At 39.5% G+C, this 18897-nt stretch overlaps 1 protein-coding gene across 3 annotated transcripts; it reads left to right on the forward strand.

The window, feature by feature from the left end:
* Positions 1-63: 63 nt before the first annotated feature.
* LOC102094761 (programmed cell death 1 ligand 2) lies at positions 64-18577 on the forward strand. 3 transcript variants are annotated; one of them, XM_005499774.3, is made up of 7 exons: positions 64-2966; positions 11343-11411; positions 12729-13091; positions 14186-14470; positions 15028-15168; positions 15923-15964; positions 18134-18577. In XM_005499774.3, the coding sequence occupies exons 2-7, from the start codon at positions 11357-11359 to the stop codon at positions 18214-18216; spliced, it is 969 nt and encodes a 322-aa protein (XP_005499831.1). In that variant the 5' UTR covers positions 64-2966; positions 11343-11356; the 3' UTR covers positions 18217-18577. The 3 variants fall into 3 exon arrangements, with proteins under 3 accessions (XP_005499831.1, XP_064902117.1, XP_064902115.1); XM_065046043.1 differs by lacking the exon at positions 64-2966 and adding an exon at positions 10761-11143; XM_065046045.1 differs by lacking the exon at positions 14186-14470.
* Positions 18578-18897: the final 320 nt, after the last annotated feature.

Here is an 18897-nt window from a genome sequence, read left to right on the forward strand (position 1 = left end):
GATTTGGGTATAGAATAGTGTTTACACCAATGTCATCCCTCTAATGGCTCCCACAAAGAAGAGACAGTGGAGAACTGGTGTCTCATTGGACTCAGGTTTTACTTTTCAGTTTAAAATAAATGAGTCTGTTGTGAAGTCTTAAGGATGTGAATGCAGCCCTCAGCCCGCGGCTTCACTACTGGCAGCATTCAATCTAGCTAATGCGATGCTGTGTTTAATACATCTCAGCAAGCTGCCTTATATAGTAGGATAGAGAAATGCATGTCATAGCCATAATGATGTTGGCAGGCATGAGTTAAGTAAAGTAGTTACTCTAAAAAGGATTCCCTAATCCATTGCAAAGCTTGCTGTTTGATTCCTCAAGGATGCTGTGTGAACCTGAACATTCCCTCCTGCTTCCCAGTATGCTTTTTGAGGCCACAGTCTGGGTGCCACTGATGGCGACAGCCCATTTTAAATTGTTCCCAGAGTGCAAGAATGGCTTTGGAAATACTAAGTGCCACCTGTAGAAAAAGCACTGACTGTCCTCAACACACAAATATAGTTCTATGTCGCCATATTAGTAATTCCCTTTCATTTTCTGCTTCCTCTTTGAGACTGCAATAGCTGCTTGCATATTAAAGTGAAAAGTCTACTCCTTTTAGCTCTTATCAACCTTTGCAAGGCAATGCTATTAGTACATGCTTAATGTCATGGAACCAAAGTCAAAGTCTTTATCAAACTCCACTGGACGGGAGAAGCTGTCACATTTATATTTTCCTAGCAAGAGAAAAGGTGAGTTATTGTTGACAGTGCTGTATATCAGATGAGTAAGATAATGAAATGAGGGGATATAAATATTTTTAAGTTCTGCAGTTGAACCCTACCATCCAAAATGCCAGTGCTTGAATTCCCGAGTGGTTGGTAGGAAGCTGCTTCTTCATTAGAAAAGGAGGATGTGTGGTGGATAACACATGATGTGAAAAGTCCTGTCCTCTCTAAACAAGCTCTACCCTATCTTTCTCTGACATCCAAGCCGGAACCTGTCTAATCTAGTTTCAGTCCTTTTACAAATTATGGTTTTAGAATAAGCTAAGTTTCTTGGCTTAATTTTTCTGAATACAGAGAGACAGGCCTACATGCTCATCCTCCAATGCCATGAGCTTTTTTGGCACAATTACTTTCCAGTCGTGACAGAGAGAGAATACACGCCTGAGTGTTAGATCATGAGAACTAGGTGAGAGGAAATCCTACCTGATCCTAACATAAGAAATGTAGATAAGCACCATATTTGTAATCAAATTTTTTCCTTCAGTTAATAATTTTTGAATGCTACTTCAGTGTTTTTGGATATCTGGAATAAAGAAATCCAGCATGAAGCTAGATCAGACTTGGCTTCAATAAGTTACATTTTGCTTCCTTGTAGTCAAGTGTTGTTAGACGCCCACAAGTGCTCAGAAAAGCCTCATACATGTGCACATTCTAAACTGCCTTATTGGTATTTGAGTTGAGAACTTAGTCATTTGAAATATGTAATTTTGAACCAGTCTGGTGGCCTGTTTTGTGATGTGGCATTTAATTCTGTAGAATATGAATACCATTACTAATAACAATTACATTAAAGAATAACTAATAAGAAGAAAATTAGAATCATTGCTATTGACCTGCAGGGCTTTTCATGGAGCAGCATGGAGAATGTGTGTCCCTTTTCCCTTTTGGCCAAAAACCAAATTTTAATATCCTTCAGTAATATGTGCCAATGGTGCATCATCCAAGCATAGGCTAATGAGCAAAATAGCAGAGATGGTAACAGTGGAACTTCTGCTTTTGCAGATGTTAACCATGAGACTTCTGGTTTAGCAGCATCTTATCCCTGGTTCCTTGTCTCTCTCTCTGTTTCTCTGATCCTGTAATCCAGGTGATTTTCCCAGCCAAGTCCCTGCCAGGTAGTGCTGGGTTAATGAGGTACCCAAGGAAGGTCACTGGCTCTTGGGCAATTGCACTGATCTCTCTGTCTCTCTGTCCCAAAACAGGAACACCTGAAGAAAACTTATAGTAGCCAGACCTGGCTCAGAATGTGTAGAAGATGGTGATGGTGGCTGTGAAGTAGCTTTTGGGGCACGTTTTCTGCCAGGTGGGAAGAGAACAAGGCACTCTTGTTTTCCTTCCAGAAGTCTCAATATTTGCAGGGAAACTAGACACCTAGAAGCAGAGGAGGTAGAGATTCCTCAGCAAACAAGTGAGGGTGTTATGGAAGGGGTAGGCAAGGAAGGTGCTCATCAGAAGAGAAGGAACACAGTGACTGACAAAACAAGGCTTCCCTGAGGACTTCTTGCAGGTAGAGAGTCTCCCTTAGTAGGACACTGGAATTCTGAAAAGGTGTTTGCTGGGAATCGCCATGACTCCAGCCGAGACATTCATCTGCTATAGTGTCTCTGACAGAGGGTTATCTCCAGCCTTTCTCACCTCAAAACGCCTGCAGGATCTGCACAACCATTAATCTGATGAAAGTTAAGAAGGTGTAACTTGATATTTTCATTAATGCAAAACAGTCCTAGTAAAAGCAATTTCAGATGCCAAGGCTGTATACTGCTCTAAATGAGTATAAATCCAGCAAAAAACAATGTGTGTAATTTAAAGCAGAATTTGAGCACATAAGTTTTACAGAGTGTTTTGAATAAACTTGTTTGGATGCACATTCTTAGCAATACAGAACCCTGAACTCAGAGTACATTCAGCATGAAACTGGAACTACTCACAAATTCCTAAGAAACTTGGTGATTTCCTTTTAACAGTCACTCGGTTTGTGACATAAGGCCAAATAAGATCAGCCTATCAGCTGTGCTGTCAGTGCATGTTCTAAACTGATCATGAGAGCTGGATAGCTTCTGCTATCATGCAAATGGATTAGAGCTACTTTGTAAAACTTTGAAAATCTTAGCTGTTATATGAACCTGATTTTTCCAATGACTGCATAAAGATCTGATGTGAGTATAACACTGCTAAAATGCAAATTTATATTTACTGTATTTCTGACTGATGGATTGCAGATTTTTTTCCTACATCCTTAAGATTTGCTTAAATTATTTTCAAATTATTTGCGGGGAGTGGGCTCTGATTCTGAACCAGAGGTTGCATAAGTCAAACCCTAAGGGTCCATATAACTTCAAATCCTGGGGAATAAAGAGTTTTAAATGCTGAACCTGTCTTTCAATTCAATTTTTTGTCATAGGTGAAGGCAGAAGAGTGGTGCTAGCGAATCTCTTCAGTTTACACATTTGGTTGTTGCTATCTGTAAACCTTTCATTCTGAATTTTAGGGAAGAGTTGTAACAATAAAAAAAATCTGTATTTATTTCTATTTATATCTTCCTACTTACTTTCTTTTTGTTGTTACCGCATATGGTAGGTTGTTTTGATTGTACAGCAAGTCTGGGGACTTTCACCTTCTGCATTCCAAGGAGGGGCACAGGCTAGGAAGAGGAAAATTTCTTGTGGTTCTCTGAAAAACCTGCAGCAGCTGGAGAGATGAAAAAAAAATCTGCAGTGTATCATGACACATTGGTAGCCTGTATTTTTCAGTGCTGCTGCTAAGAGCTGGAAGTCATGTGTTCTCCATAATAAGTAGTTGCATTTTAAATGATATTTTCTGTTACAAAATTTCCACCCAATCTTATCCTAGTATCTATGGTGAAAAAAAATAATCAAGGTTATATTAGAATTATTGTATTTGACGTTGAACAAAAAAGGTGACAGTGAAAAAGATACAACAGGTAACAAACAATTCAGGGAAAGCGAATACTCAGAGCAAGGAAGAGCAAAGAAGAGAGTGAAAAGTGACATCTGTTCACCTGAAAGCTGAAGTGAGATGGAGACTAAAATGATGCAAATAGGCTGTCACAGGTGATGCGAACAGTAGAACGACTGCATAGTGAGGTGTACCACAAGGGACGGCAATGAGGGTGCAACAGCAGAGAAGGAACAGCAGGAGAGAGGTGCTTGGTTGAGGTGGGTTGAGGAGCATGAGGACAGAAGACTGTGTTCACAGGACATACTGAGACAGGAATGAGAAACAAGCTTTGAACAAAGGTTAATATGCATTGCTATTTTTAAATGAAATCCCTGAAATAGAAACAGAATACCCTATTTCTGACGGTGAGGTATAGAATAGATGTCATTTGTATGAGAATCTAATGCTGATTTTCTGTTGTTTATTTGTTATTTATTTTCTGACCTAGGATTTTTTAAACTATTTATTTATTTATTTATTTACTTACTTACTTATTTTTTAACTGGATCCTTCACTGAAAGAAAAATCAGTCTGGTGATTTCATGATGAAGTAGAAGAGGTTTTGTCTTTTTGAACATGTGAGAATTTTGGAAGGAAGCTTTTGAAATCAGAAGATGCACAGAAAACAAAGAAGTTTCAGTAACAGAGAGAGACAAGGAAAGCAAACAGTGTCTGGGGACCCTTCAGTCTTTTGCAGCGTACATGTGTGTATGAGAAGACAGTCTGTTTTCCAGCAAAAGGAGCATAAAACTCAGTTTAATGCAGGAAGATCTGATTTGCATCAAAACAACCTAACTTAGGCATGAGAAGCAGCACAGTCACTTTAGCCTGATATTGCTCTGGCAATTTCTTTTGGCCAAAAGGAGCCATGGTAAGATGCCATGTTAACACAGCTTGATTGCTTCTCATATTCAGGTGGTTTATCTTTGTGGGCATTGCATTGTGCTTTGTGCATGCAATATCTTTGCAGTACAAAAATATAAAGGCTGTAGAAGGAGAGAGAATAGGAAAAGAGTGATTTGAGCTGATCTCTATAAACTTACGGAGTATGTCAACAGCAGAGCAAAAACGTTGAATGTACGAATGAACCAATCAATAGCAAGACTGCTGTTTCAAATCTGTAACAAAGTCCATCAGCTCAAGATTCCTCACCAGTCTTTCAGATCACCTGAAATACATTGTTTGCTGAAATGCGCTTGACAGTTCATGTGGAGGTGGGCAGTGGGCATCTGGCCAGCCTGCTGATGTCACTGTCCTCCTCCCAGCTGTGGGGTCCAATGTCCCCACTTTCTTCCAGGAACTTCGTAAGAACAGCTGTGTTATACCTGCTAAAACTGAGCATGGTCTCATCACAAGTGCTGTCAATGTTCTGACTTGGTCTGCAGAGAAATACAGTACAAACAAGGTCTACAATACCTATCACAGAATCATAGAATGGTTTGGGTTGGAAGGGACTTCAAAGGGTCATCTAGTTCAAGCCCTCTGCAATGAGCAGGGACAATTATAGCAAGACTACTAACCAAAGGTGGTGCCAGGGGGTCTTAGGTCTTATACTAAGATGATCCTTTTATCTAAGGAAAGCAGTACAACGTTTCAGATAAACAGATGAAAGGAACAGAATTGAAATCACAGTTCACGTTATTCAGATGTGGGTTTCAATCTTTACTACTGAGGAGAAGATAGCAAAATATTCCATGTTTTCCATGTTCCTTTGCTTACAAAGCTTCTTGAAAACTCTTCAATATTGTCAACGTTGTAGGAGTTATCACTAACTGAGGTCAAATCAATCTTAACACTTCTGACCACATTGGTGCCAACTTCCCTTGTCAACTCACTGTGCTTAACAACCTGAGTGTTACCTGCAAATAGGATCCAGTAGGCATAATAATAATAAACATATGCCAAAGAGATCTGTACAAATCACGGCTACTTCAAAGAAGTATCCTAGGTTTTACTCAAGAGCTCCATGGTTTAAGCACACAGAAGAGTTTGATGTTTCCCTTTGCCATCACTTTTACCTCCTAAAAGCATCCTTATCACATACAGCTCTGTTAGAACAAGCACCTATTCACTTCTGTCTGTAGAAGAGAATGAAATCTGTATTTTATTTTGAAAACTGAATAATATGTTGAAAACAATGTTGTGGCCTAGAGCATAGAGCTTCTGTAGTTTGAAATGGGAATGCAAAATCTAAATTTAACGAGGGAACAAAATTCTCCTTACCAGGAGAATTTTGGGAAACCACGTGAGATTTTATGTGAGCTAGTGCATTCCTTTGGCCAAAAATGACTTTTTTTTGTTGTTTGTTTGTTTGAGATAAGGACCAAAGTCATAGCCTTGATCCCTTGAATAAAAAGGAAGAAAACAGTTTTGTTTTCACCTCTGATGGAATTTTAGCAATTTATTATCATTGGCCTCTGGATTTCACTCAGTATTCACTAAGAATATTTGTTAGAATTATGTTCCTTTTGGGCCAAAAAGAGTCAAGTATCGGTTTAAACTTAGCACTTCCACTAAAATGAAAAAGCTGTATAGAAAGAAGATTATATTGCTCCCTTTTCCCATTTATATTGTCATGCCTTTGTTTTCATTGTTCTCATTCAAATTTTGATTTTTGGACCCTACATCTTTGTTGGCACTATTATAACTCCTAAAAAGACATTATGGTTTTTAAATGCCTGATGCTATGATTTTCATCACGTCAACACTTAGAGGTTTATTCAGCTTCATTTTCAGAATCACAGAGCACTGGGTGAAAACTTGCTTTATCTTCTGCAGGTTGGCTGGGAAATTCATTTACTGACAGGATGCAAATTGCCCTTGAAATGTCATGTGGCTTCTTCCAGTTCTCAGATGTGGATTTCAATTCCTAACTTTGCAGCCAGAACCACTAAGTGCTGATTTTTATAGTGCAACGTTCCTTAGTTATATCCCTGTGAAGTTGTAACACACAGATGAGGACCAGACTTCAGAAATGGCCTTTTGCTCACAGGAAAAAACAAAAGACAGTTCTGTTCATGAACCTGTTGGGATTGTTGTGTTAAAAGGACTGCTGCATAACAGTGCATGGCATATGTTTTACAAAAGATAGGGAGAGAATTTCTCTAACAGCATGAATGTAAGCTCATAAGAAATCACCTTCCAGATGCTAGTGCAGACCTTCTTTATGGAAACGCGTCAGGATGTCTGGCAGAGTCACATGATGAAGTTGCATGGGTAGATTGTACTGAGGTTGCACAACAGGTTGATATCTACTCGTAAGAACACGGAGATAAAGAAGGATGGGTTCTGGTACAGAGCTTTGCTGATAGTTCCTTGATCATAGAATCACAGGACAGTTCGAGTGAAAAGGGACCTTGAAAGGTCACCTTGTCCAACCACCTTATAATGAGCAGGGACATCTTCAACTAGATCAGGTTGCCCAGAGCCCCGTCCAGCCTGGCCTTGAATGTCTCCAGGGATGGGGCATCTGCCACCTTTCTGGGCAACCTGTGCCAGTGTTTCACCACCCTCATTGTAAAAAGTTTCTTCCTCATCCTTCTAATATGTGTCCTTACTAATAGTTCTTGTCCTTGCTCGATACTTATAATACATATCCCTGCTGATAGATCCTTGCTTCTTCTGATACAGGTCTCCACTGCTCCCCACAAGCATTCCATGACTCTGCTTTCAGTATTACAAGCAAAAATGTTTCCCTGTTTTGGTTCTTCTACTTATTTATGGTATGTGTCATGGTCTACTCACTCTAATCCATCTGGTCATGCAAGGTTTACTCTTATTTGATGTTTACTGATTTTGACTGCTGTTTGCTGGGGCTTTGACCATGCATCCCCTTATTTTTGTTCTGTGTTTTTATTCTCAGTAATACGTATATTTCAAAAACTCTCTCATCCCCTATTTTATGCAAGATACATGTTCTGCATTCTCCATGTTGCAAGGGATTAATTTAGGGTTCTGCTTACTGCAGAACAATATTTAGATTTCCCAAAGAGAACTGCAACTTTAAAGAGTTTGGTGGTGGGTTCGTTCTATTATTTACTGCATGGGAGAAATATGCCAAGCTGAATGCTGCTTACCTTCTCTCCAGGTGCCTCTATCCATTGTGATACAAACTTTCAGGATTCTTCTTTCCCTGATAACCAGTCTCTCCACAATCTGGATTTTAGAGCTCTGAAGGCAAACTTTCAGGGGAGGCCTGTACCCGTTCACAAAAGCAAACTTTCAGATGTTCCCTCCCTGATAATCATTCGCTCTAGAGTTGGTAGTTTAGAACTCCAGAGGCAAACTTTCAGGTGAGGCCTGATAACCATATACAGAGCAGACTTTCAGGAAACAAAATTATCAGAAAAAAATATATAAATAAAATTAATGGAGTAGAATGGCAGGAGGGCTGGCTCAAGCTGGGTACTTGCACAGAGGTCCAACCAGAGCATGATTCAGCTATAGCAATATTTCACTCTGGAGTCTTCTTGCTTCCAGTGGATCATTTTCACTGATTTCATATGTTCCTTTGTTTTGTTTAGCTGTAGACACTGTTTACAGTCCATAGCCTTGCCAGTGCTGTTTTGTCTGAATAAATCCTTTTCTTCTCAGCGAAGTGCAAAACAGGCCTTACCTTGCAAGTGTTCAGTCTAGTTTATAGCTGCTTTTGGTAAATATGAGCAGAACCTTACAGCTTACTACAAAACATGAAGCAGAGAGTATATTATACTTCTAGATGATTCATTATATTTAGTAGGCATTTACTTAAGCTAAATGATTGACATGAAACTTCGATTTGGTTTATCCAATGACCTGTGAGTAGCAAAACCATCACCATACAGCCAGCTTATTTGGCAGAGATAGCTCAAAGTGGTCTCACCCAGGCTGTCTTATTTATAGAATGAAGTAGTTGACTTGTAGTCAAACTGAATACAGTAGGAAAAGTATGCACAAGACTCCCTATGCCCACAATGTATTGGTGTTCAATGCACTGTTCTGCTTCCTTGTGGCTTACCTAAAAGGAGTTCTTGGCCGGGCTACAGCTCAGGCCTTTACCCTCTCTGGAGCCTGGACCAGCCTGCTGCTGGTTTGGCTGGGAAGGGAGGGGGTTGAGTGCATCTGCCACAAGGTACCCTGAGTTATAAAAAGAGCAGATCACCTCAAATGTCCCTCAAGTGAGGGACATTCAAAAGAGAAGTGAACCCCAAGTGAAGCTAATCCAGAAATCTAAACATTGGTGTAAAATGCTGTTCTATTCTTTGTTCAGTTCTTCCATTTATGTGTACCTGCTTTTAGGTAGACTCTGTGGTGAACTGAGCATAGCAGGAGACCGAGGAGCATAGATTTCTTTATAGTATTAACTGTGAAAAACTGTGGTGGCTACATAATGAGTGAATTTTAATCCAGCTGTCAAGGCTGTACAGTGTCTTTTTTTCTGCATACAAGAAATTGAGGTACTGCTGCTGATACTGTTTATTACCTCCTTTCTCATACAGCTAAAGTAATTCTGATTTATCACACATTAAGTAGTGGCATCTCAGACAGTCCTCTGATAAAGGTAATTAGCTTTCATTTCCGTGTAGTAAGTCTGTTTACTGTAGTTTGCAAATCAGTAATATAAAGGTCACCTTTAGCTGTGGTATCAAAAGATTATGATCTAAATTTCCAGGAAGAGTCCTCTAATTTTGGTTGCTGACTAGTAAATCTTGAGCCTGCCTTCCTGAGTTACTGAAAACTCAGAGGCAGAAGCAATCAGAAAAATTCAGCACCTGAGAAAATCAGAGGCAGAATGTTTTGAAGTGAGCCACAAATGAATGAGGAAGTAAAATTAAAAACCCTCTCCAGTAATTCTAGCTCTGGGGAAGTCTAAAATTGCTCCTTCTCTTCTTTACTTCCTTATGCTTATTTCTGGATCTCCTTCACTATTTTTTTTCAGGTTATACTATATGTTAGCATCCTTTATTCAAAGTAATGCTTCCTTTTTATCTATTATCTCATTAGTGTTGTTATAAATGTCATCCCCGTTTTGTTTGTTTGTGATTTGTTTGTTTTGTTTTGCTATGTTGATCTGTATACAAAAGCATGACCAATAGTTTGCTTGTTACTGGAACAGGAATAAACTCATTCTAGAATGGGACTTCCTCCTTTTGTATCATTTCGGGGCTGTTGGTTTACTCTCAGTAATAAAAGGTACTTTGCACATGTCAGGCTCTGCCATGTGTAAAGTGAAAGGATTAACAACACTAAGTCTTAAAATCTAATCCATTCTGAAGCAAACTTTAATTTACCCACCCCAGGATTTCCAGTACCTCGCACTGAGTTCCAGGTATCTGCTGGTCTTGAGGTTAAAGAACTCAGAAAATAAGTATCCTCAAAAAAATATGCAAAGCAGAGTTGAAACAAAATCAGGGTCAGCAATCTTGTAAACTAGATAGATCACAGTATCACAGTATGTTTGGGATTGGAAGGGACCTCAAAAGATCATCTAGTCCAATCCCCCTGCTGGAGCAGGAACGCCTAGGTGAGGTCGCACAGGAAGATGTCCAGGTGGGTTTTGAATGTCTCCAGAGAAGGAGACTCCACAACCTCCCTGGGCAGCCTGTTCCAGTGCTCTGTCACCCTCACTGAGAAGAAGTTTCTTCTCAAATTTAAGTGGAACCTCTTGTGTGCCAGCTTCATCCCATTACCCCTTGTACTATCATTGTTTGCCACCGAGAAGAGCCTGGCTCCATCCTCGTGGCACTCATCCTTTATATATTTATAAACATTAATAAGGTCACCCCTCAGTCTCCTCTTCTCCAAACTAAAGAACCCCAGTTCCCTCAGACTTTCTTCACAAGGGAGGTGCTCCACTCCCTTAATCACCTTTGTCGCCCTACGCTGGACCCTCTCCAGCAGTTCCCTGTCCTTCTTGAACTGAGGGGCCCAGAACTGGACACAATATTCTAGATGGGGTCTCACCAGGGTGGAGTAGAGGGGAAGGAGGACCTCTCTCGATCTACTAACCACCCGCCTTGTAATACACCCCAGGATGCCATTGGCCTTCCTGGCCACAAGGGCACAGTGCTGGCTCATGGTCATCCTGTTGTCCACCAGGACCTCCAGATCCCTTTCCCCTACACTGCTCTCTAATATGTAATTTCCCAACCTATACTGGAACCTAGATATTAGTGCAAGGAGTTTAAAAAGTCTGCTTGTGCATGTTTATGAAGCTCTCGCTGACATGAGAAGCCAACTGCCATTGATTTTTATTTTTCATGAGTAGAGTTTCCATGTGAAGTTGTTGTAAAAGCACTGCCGTGTCAGACTATTTAAGACTGCCTGGCAAGCTACAGATCCTGAAAGCATCACAAGTGAAGTTGTGGAAATGTTTTCTTTCCCTTCATTGCCACAGGTCAGTCATTCCCCATGTGTGCACGAGTTGTTTTAATCAGGATTTTCCTTGTGGTACCTTATGGTAGTCTAGCAGTGTTTGTTTTTATTTTTGCTGACGTTTAGCTGCAGTAGTCTTTGAAGCCTAGCATGGCTCTAATCCATCTCAGCAGGAGACGGTAGTTGTTGCGTGTTCTGATGCAACCCTACTTTTGTTTCAGATCCACCTAACAAAATGTTCCAGATCCTTCCAATGCTGTTACTGGAAACACAGATCCGTGTGGGTTCAGGTGAGAGATAAAGTGACTTTCAATTCCACTAGCAGAACCAATGCACCAAATACAACCACGTCCTTAGCATGTGGGCTTCAGCATCTCCGTGACACTTGCATGAATAGCCAGTGACGCCTGGATCCACTGCTTTGCAATATCTTACAGGAGGCATTATGTACTAACTCAGCACAGGACAGATGTCCACAACTTTCCACAACAGGCTTCTTGAAAGCATGCTGTATTGACAGCTGAGGCTTCAAACATTATCAGGCATGGCTAGGAGAGGATGACCAAGGCAACCTAAGCCAATTGTAAATTAGAACAACCTCAGTGTGATGCAGAGTGAAGTAAACCTGGGTGTATTCCCCTGTCCATGCCTGTAGCAGGAGCAGCGTGGCTGAAATCCAGAAGGGGCTTGGTACTTTTTCACATGATTTTTTTCCTCATTTTAGTTGTATTAAAGTGAATAAACAAACATTGCTAGGAGGAATCAAAGCTTTCCCTGTAAGTATTTCACAAATCCATGAAATAAAAGGAATGCACAAACAGCTGCATAAACTTTTCTTTTGAATGTCAGTGTCAATATTTCCAAGTACTTCTGAATTAGATCTAACAATATATGGTACATTCAATATCGAACATAGTAACAAGATACATTGAATTTTGTACCATAAATAACTCTGCCTTATGAAGACACTTTGAAATGGTAAACTACTCACAACAACAGAATTTCAGATTTGGTGAATGGCTAAAAAGATTCTTTTGATATACTTCGTGTAATACTGTTGCATATATCTGAGAAGATGCATGGCGTCAGATGATACTCACATGGTCCCAGGCTTGTGGAAGACTGTCATTGCTACACAGCAATTCTTTCAAGTTAAAGTGCTTATCCAGCACAACTCTATTTGTTTCAGAAGAGTTACATTGGATTTTCTCTTTGTAAAGGACAATGAAATTAGATTTATTATTTCCACAATTAACTGTTGCCATTACTAGAAGCCTAGGACATGTAAGATACAACCATAGTTTCGTAGAAGTTGTCCCTGTGTAATCAGTGGTTCAGTCTTAAGCTGTGTCTAAAATGTCAAAAAAAACACCCTAGTTCATTTTGTCCTTGTTTTTCAGACAGAATCAATGCAGAATATAGATAATTTGGTACAAATACTACCGACATAGTACAAATTACAGTGTGAATAGGGACAAAAAAGGTTTAGAACTTTTAGTCAAACCATTAACCATTTGCATGACTACATGACACCTTCTTGCCCAAGTTTAAAGAAACCCATAACAGTTTAATATGACAAACAAAACTGTCTTCTTTTCCTGCTCTAGCTTTGTTTACAGTTGAAGTTCCTCAACAAGTATACGTTGTGGAGTATGGAAGCAATGTGACCATGGAATGCAGATTCCCTGTGAATGGCTCATTAAACCTAGAACTTCTGACTGTTGTTTGGGAACAAAAAAAGCAGGGCCAGTCAAAATCAAAAGAGGTGTACACACTCCGCAATGGGAAGGCATTCCCTCCATCCCAACATCATGATTCCATAGGAAGAGCAGCACTTCTGCTCAGTGAACTGAAATTAGGACGAGCTATCCTTCAGATCACCAGTGTGAAGATCACAGATGCAGGATCATACCTTTGCCTCATTGACTACCAGGGCGTGGACTACAAGTACATCACTTTGGAAGTAAAAGGTTAGTGGCTGAACCAAATGTAAGTATACATTCATTGAGATGTCCCTGTTAAGTTCCCACTGGCCTGTGCAAACTGAATAGCTTGGAGGAATTTGTTGCTAATTCTTGCACCAAGTCCCTGTGCTCCTCCTCCAGGTGAACAAAAGCAGTTGTGTTAGTGCTGGTTAGTCTTTGGTTCAAGGGCCTGCTGAGCTTCTTGATGAGCAGCCTGTGCCAGGGAGGGAGGGCGATTGCTTCACCTCCATCCTTCATCCCTTCTGCTTCTTCCAACATCTTTTCTCCTGCGTCCCCATCCCCTGCCTCCCATCTGACCCTCTGCCCTGTTGGGCCACCTTTGGCCATTCCCAGAAGTTTCTCAGAGGTACTTTAATTTACTTATGAGTCCTGGTGCAACTACCCATGTGGCTGGGAATTTCCCAAGTGACTGCAGCTCCCAGAGCAAGGACATGTCATTTGTGTTAGTCAAAGCCAAATGGACATAAGTAACTGAAGGCAGGCATTACTGGATAGCGTGATAGATCGTCCCTTTGAAAGGACTTGGGTGTTTCCCACTAACTGCAGTATGCCTGTGTGACACAAGGCAGCATTCATTTCCCACCCAGGCATTTAAATAATGATCTTTGTCAAATGCAAGAATGGATACAGCTATTTTTAATACCCAGACTGGTTCCTCTGAACTGTCCTCACAAAAAATTTAAGTTCATTTTGCACTAATATGATGAAAATATTGCATTCGTTTGTAAGCTATGGGAAAACAAACATTAAAACCAGGCTTTTTCTTGAAGTGGCATATTCAAGAAGTGAAACTAGAGTCCCATGAGACTGCACTTGTTTCCTCTGTATTGATACATTATAAATTCAGTGTCAACTGCTGCTTTGTATTAAATAGTGGAGGAAGTTCTGTCACTGTAGGCGTGAGAAAGATTGAGTAACAAACATTGAATTGTTTTAGAAAGCATTCTTCATCATTTCAAATAAGTGTACCTCAGATACAGCCAAAGACAAAATACAGCAATAAAGAGAAGGAGGGAAAGTGAAGTGAGAAGATTACTATTGTTGCATAAATTAATTTAACTCTACTACTTCTTATGCAGCATCCTACAGGAGAATAAACACTCAAGTAATGAGAAAACCAGGTGAAGACACATTTGTTTTCATGTGCCAGTCAGAAGGCTTTCCTCTGGCAGAGGTTTTCTGGCAAAATGAGAAGAAGTTAAATCTCAGTGGCTCTGCAAATACCACATATACGCTGACCGCAGACGGCCTCTACAATGTCACCAGCATTCTGGTGTTCAAACCAAATCTGAGTGAGAACTACCGTTGCGTGTTCTGGAATAAAGAACTGGATGGAGAAACCTCAGGTCACATTTCCACTTTAGGTTTGTACCACCTTGAACTTGTATGAGACAGAGAGTGTATGTACTTCATGTCCTATAATCTATCACTGGAATTCAGTTCTGGAAGACAGTGTAATATTAATGCTCTGGAAAATAAATAAGTCAGTATTACTTGCACCTTTGAAGCCTCAGCTACCTCACAATCTAACAAGCCAGTCTGTCATTCTTCCGTGTATTTTAATTTCAGGGTAACTACCATTATTTGACTGCCAGTACAGTGAAAATTCTTCAAATTGCACAAGTGTCTTCCCTGATCTAGACTCCTAACTAATTGCTCTTCAAATGGGATTGAGATAAATTGCGGTAGTTCTCACTCAAATGTTATACATATGACAGACTTGACTCACTTTTTGTAAAGCTTCTTACAGTAATATTGCAGAATGAAGTATTAATAAAATGAGTGTAAAACACTACGTTGATAAATTTTAAGAATCTTCTCCTCAGTCAGAGCAAGCCTTTTGAGAATCAGAACTGACAACTTCATAAATGATGCCTATTTTGTAAGTAATAAATTTACTTTCTTTTCATGTGTTTGACAGCTTTAATTAGCACACAGCATAGCGGACAAAAATCCCTGATCTTATTTATCATCCCCACGTGTGTGATGGTAACTGTCCTTCTTTCTGCACTAATCATCTTTCAAAAGAGAAAGTCTTTCAAGAGTAGGCAACCCAAACAAGGTACGTTTTACTTCAGATAGCGGTTCTTTTCACTTATTCTTTATTTTTCCTGTCAACCTCTTGGAAATTTTAATAACTCTAGGCAAGCTTATGTGATTTTGGCCACATTTTATTTCTAGACAAGTTCCATTCTAAATGAGATCTTTCACCATTTGAGTTAGGTTTCTTTTTCCTCATCTTGTTACTTACATGTGACAAAGGTATATGGGAAGAAGGACTTTTTTATCTGACCAGATACTGTTCTGTAAACAACACAAACAATCTTTGGCTTGGGTAAGGAGGGCTGTAAAGACAGGTTCCAATGCTGTTTTTCTTCATCGCTACAAGGACATTGTAGCTACAGCATATGACATAGAACTTCTAATTTCAATCTCCATTAAGGTTGTCTAACTAAAATTTTATGCTGTACTGGACTATTAGAAAGAGTGTTTATTTCCTTGTTTGCAAGTGCAAGTAGTGGGAAAGTAATAAACCAAACAGTTTATTATTCTAATATTTTCTTGCGTATGAATAGATTCCAAGAAACACAGGCAAGTGTATTTGTCGTCATGAAATGAAGGCTTTGTTACTAAGGACTTCAGAATTTGGTTCAAAATTTGTAAAAGAAAAGAAGCTTACAAAAGTTTATGTGTTTGGTATGAATTAATAATGAATATGCTTAAAGATCAGTTTAAGCTACAAGTTTGTCGAATTGTATTATTTCTTGCAAATATGGAAATGTTCAAGCTACATTTGTATATATTCACTTTAACAGATGGAAAAAGAAAACTGAAGCCAAGCCTGAAAGATGAGAACGGTAAATCCTGGGGTTTTCTATACTTACAGCTTTTTCTTTCTTACAGCTAAATCTTTATAAATCTCTAGATGGCAGCTTAAGTAATGGTACATCAAAACTGAGGCTAGTTTTTAATTTAAATTAAACTTTTCTTCAGTTTTCTAAAAATGCCATATCTGGTGTTACGATTTTCCCACAGGTGATGTAAAAATTTAGAAATGTTTGTTCCCTTTCACTGAGGTGCAAACAACTTGCCTACACAGCTCAGTATACAACTCCGTATGCTCACTGGAGTTGTAGTATCCTCAGCTGAGTAGGATACACGCAGAGAGTTGTTTGGTTTGGAAGGCATCAAAACATTTGTGGTAACAGCCTGCTATACTTTAGGTTCAGGCCACAGGTTTTAATAACAAATAAAATGATACCTCACTTATCTGGAATATTAGATCACTCACAGAGCCACTTCTCATCTTACGAGTTTGTGACTTTCCTAGACATCCAGGAATTTTTACCTTGCAGGGGGAAGGTAATGGCTAAAAAAGTACCAGGATGCATAAAACTGTTCTGTACTAAAATAGAGCTAAAAAAAAAAAGAAGCCACCGTAGGGTAAGAAAGTGCTTAAAACACCTACTCATGTAAATCAGTTTTGTTACCTGTAAATAAAAGTCTGATAGGTTAATGCATTCTCAGGAGAGAGGCTGTAGTCAGTGTTAGGCACGGTGCTATTTGGTACAGCTGTAATTCCTTTGTGTCCAAGCAGATCGTAACATAGCCTGTTGAGGCCAGGCCCTGAGGCTGCTTAATGTGCTCCAGGAATATGAATTATTCTTTTTCAAAGGGCAAAAGTGGAGCAAAACTGTGATGCAGCTGACTGAGTGGCCTGAAGAAGTAATACATAGCAGTTTCTGGACACATAGGCAGCTTTGGGCTTTTCCAAGGACTGGATTTACTTGAGAAGCCACCGCGTTTCTCACAGCTAAAAACAAACAAACAAAAACCCAAAAACCACATTGAGAAGTCACCAGCTTAAAAAATAACTTCTGTAGGTGAAATGACTACTAGTGATTGCATGAAGAGGACATAAAGTCACTGACTCCCATATCACCCCAAACTGTAGTGCTTGCACCTGACCCGTAGCTGTCCAAACCACTGCCACTGGCAGACATTACATTTAACAATTACACTTTCAGAAAAACACTTTTGCCTTTCAGAAATAAGCACTTGCTGTAGTCAAAGGACCTTTCTTATTTTTCACGTGCCGGTATGAAACTTCAGTGGAACTATGCCATGTGCAAATGAACAAAAGCTCAAGGCAAGCAGCAATCTGGAGGACAGCGTTGGTGCATGTCCAGACATAATTCCAGTGCATGTTGTCTGAGCACAGCGTGGCTTCCCATGGGTTTTTGTACTACTGTTGTAGATTTTTTTCAGTTTATAGGCCCTAGACTCCTTTACGCACTTACTGAAATGAAGAAATTAAAGGAGAGCTAGCTGCTTGTTGTGGTTTTGTTTTACTTCTTCATTTTAATGACCGAAAATCTTTGTGCAACATGCAGTAAGTCATATGACAGACATTTATATTTCTCAGCATCATATATTTTTAAGAAACACTGGAAAGAACCTTTTTTCCATGATGAGTAGGTGGTTGAAGCATAAAAAGCCACAGATGCTTTACCCGACACCCTTGGAAATGACCCACATGTCCCTGTTTACAGGAACAAGGACAGTTCATGTTATCATTTTAACTTACAGCTCAAGCTGTATCAGCACTGAAGATGTGGGATGTTTGACCTCATCACTGAAGACCCAGTTCCTCACACTTCTATACAGATGCACGGATTTTATTGACAAGCATTTACTGTGGATGCTGTCTGACCAAATTTCACTTTCATTATTTCATTTATATGTTTGATTGTCAGTGATAGCTTTGATGTAACAGAAAATTCAGTATTTGGACCACAGATAAGGGAGAGAGAGAATTCTTCCTCCTGAAAGACTGTAACAGGAGGTCTTTATAATTAATGACAGTTTTAATAAACCATTTTAACTTCAGCACAGCCCAGAAAAGCTTGTGTACAAGGAAGATAGGGCTCTCACCCCTTACTATTGAGTTGTTTAAATCTGGCTATTTATTTGCGTAAAATATTGCAGATTTTTAAATTAATACTATTCCTTTTTCTTTCTTTAAGGAGATGATTTTAACTCTCAGGATGAGGTTTTATACTTGTCAACTACCACAGCGTCGAGGGACAGCGGGAGTGTGGGGCTGTGAAAACTCTTCATCTCACATGCCATACTTTGCACTTTTTATATCTGGTTTTGGGGACTTCAAAGGAAAGTTACAGCACTTTAGCTTCGGAACGACCAGTGAACTCATGGGGATTTATTGGCACTGCAGCAATGGGAAGCTATGCCTCTTCAGCTACCATATTTTGAAGTTACTGAGAATTATGCTGTCATGAAGTGTGGTTTACCATTGTGAAGAGGTTATCTGGGTGCCTTTGATACACTTTACTTTTGGACTTACTCAAGGAATTTTTGTTTAAGGATGCCTTTATTAACTGTTCCTGTGTCAGGAGTGGTGCTTGGATTCAAATATCTTGTGGTAATTTGAATAAAAGCTGTTCCTGTAATCTTATGTCTAAACAGTTGTCTTTCAGATGGAGACACCATTACATGCCTGTATCTCATTTCCAAACTTTCCAACACCTTAAAGTAGAAATTACCACAAGTACCCATCAACATGGCAATAAATGAAGATACTTTGTATCACAAAAGCAATAAGAGGCTGAAGTCAAACCAAAGGACAGACAGAAAAAAAAAAAAATCCCAGCACCAACAGTAGATTAACATCACAGAATTTTAATGCAAAGTCTATGTAAAACCCCATAAGTAAGTCAGGTGAAAAAAAAAAATGAGCTGTGATACTATGCTGCATGACAGTAAGAAGTGT

The sequence above is a fragment of the Columba livia genome, chromosome Z, assembly GCF_036013475.1.
Source record: "Columba livia isolate bColLiv1 breed racing homer chromosome Z, bColLiv1.pat.W.v2, whole genome shotgun sequence".
In the NCBI taxonomy this organism is placed as follows: Eukaryota; Metazoa; Chordata; class Aves; order Columbiformes; family Columbidae; genus Columba; species Columba livia.

Bases quoted from the DNA above. Each gene is read 5' to 3' on its own strand.
- LOC102094761 (XM_005499774.3), top strand. From the start codon at position 11,357: ATGTTCCAGATCCTTCCAATGCTGTTACTGGAAACACAGATCCGTGTG. The intron at 14,471-15,027 runs GTTTGTACCACC...TGTGTTTGACAG, and splicing joins AGGTCACATTTCCACTTTAG to CTTTAATTAGCACACAGCAT. The intron at 15,965-18,133 runs GTAAATCCTGGG...TCTTTCTTTAAG, and splicing joins AAGCCTGAAAGATGAGAACG to GAGATGATTTTAACTCTCAG.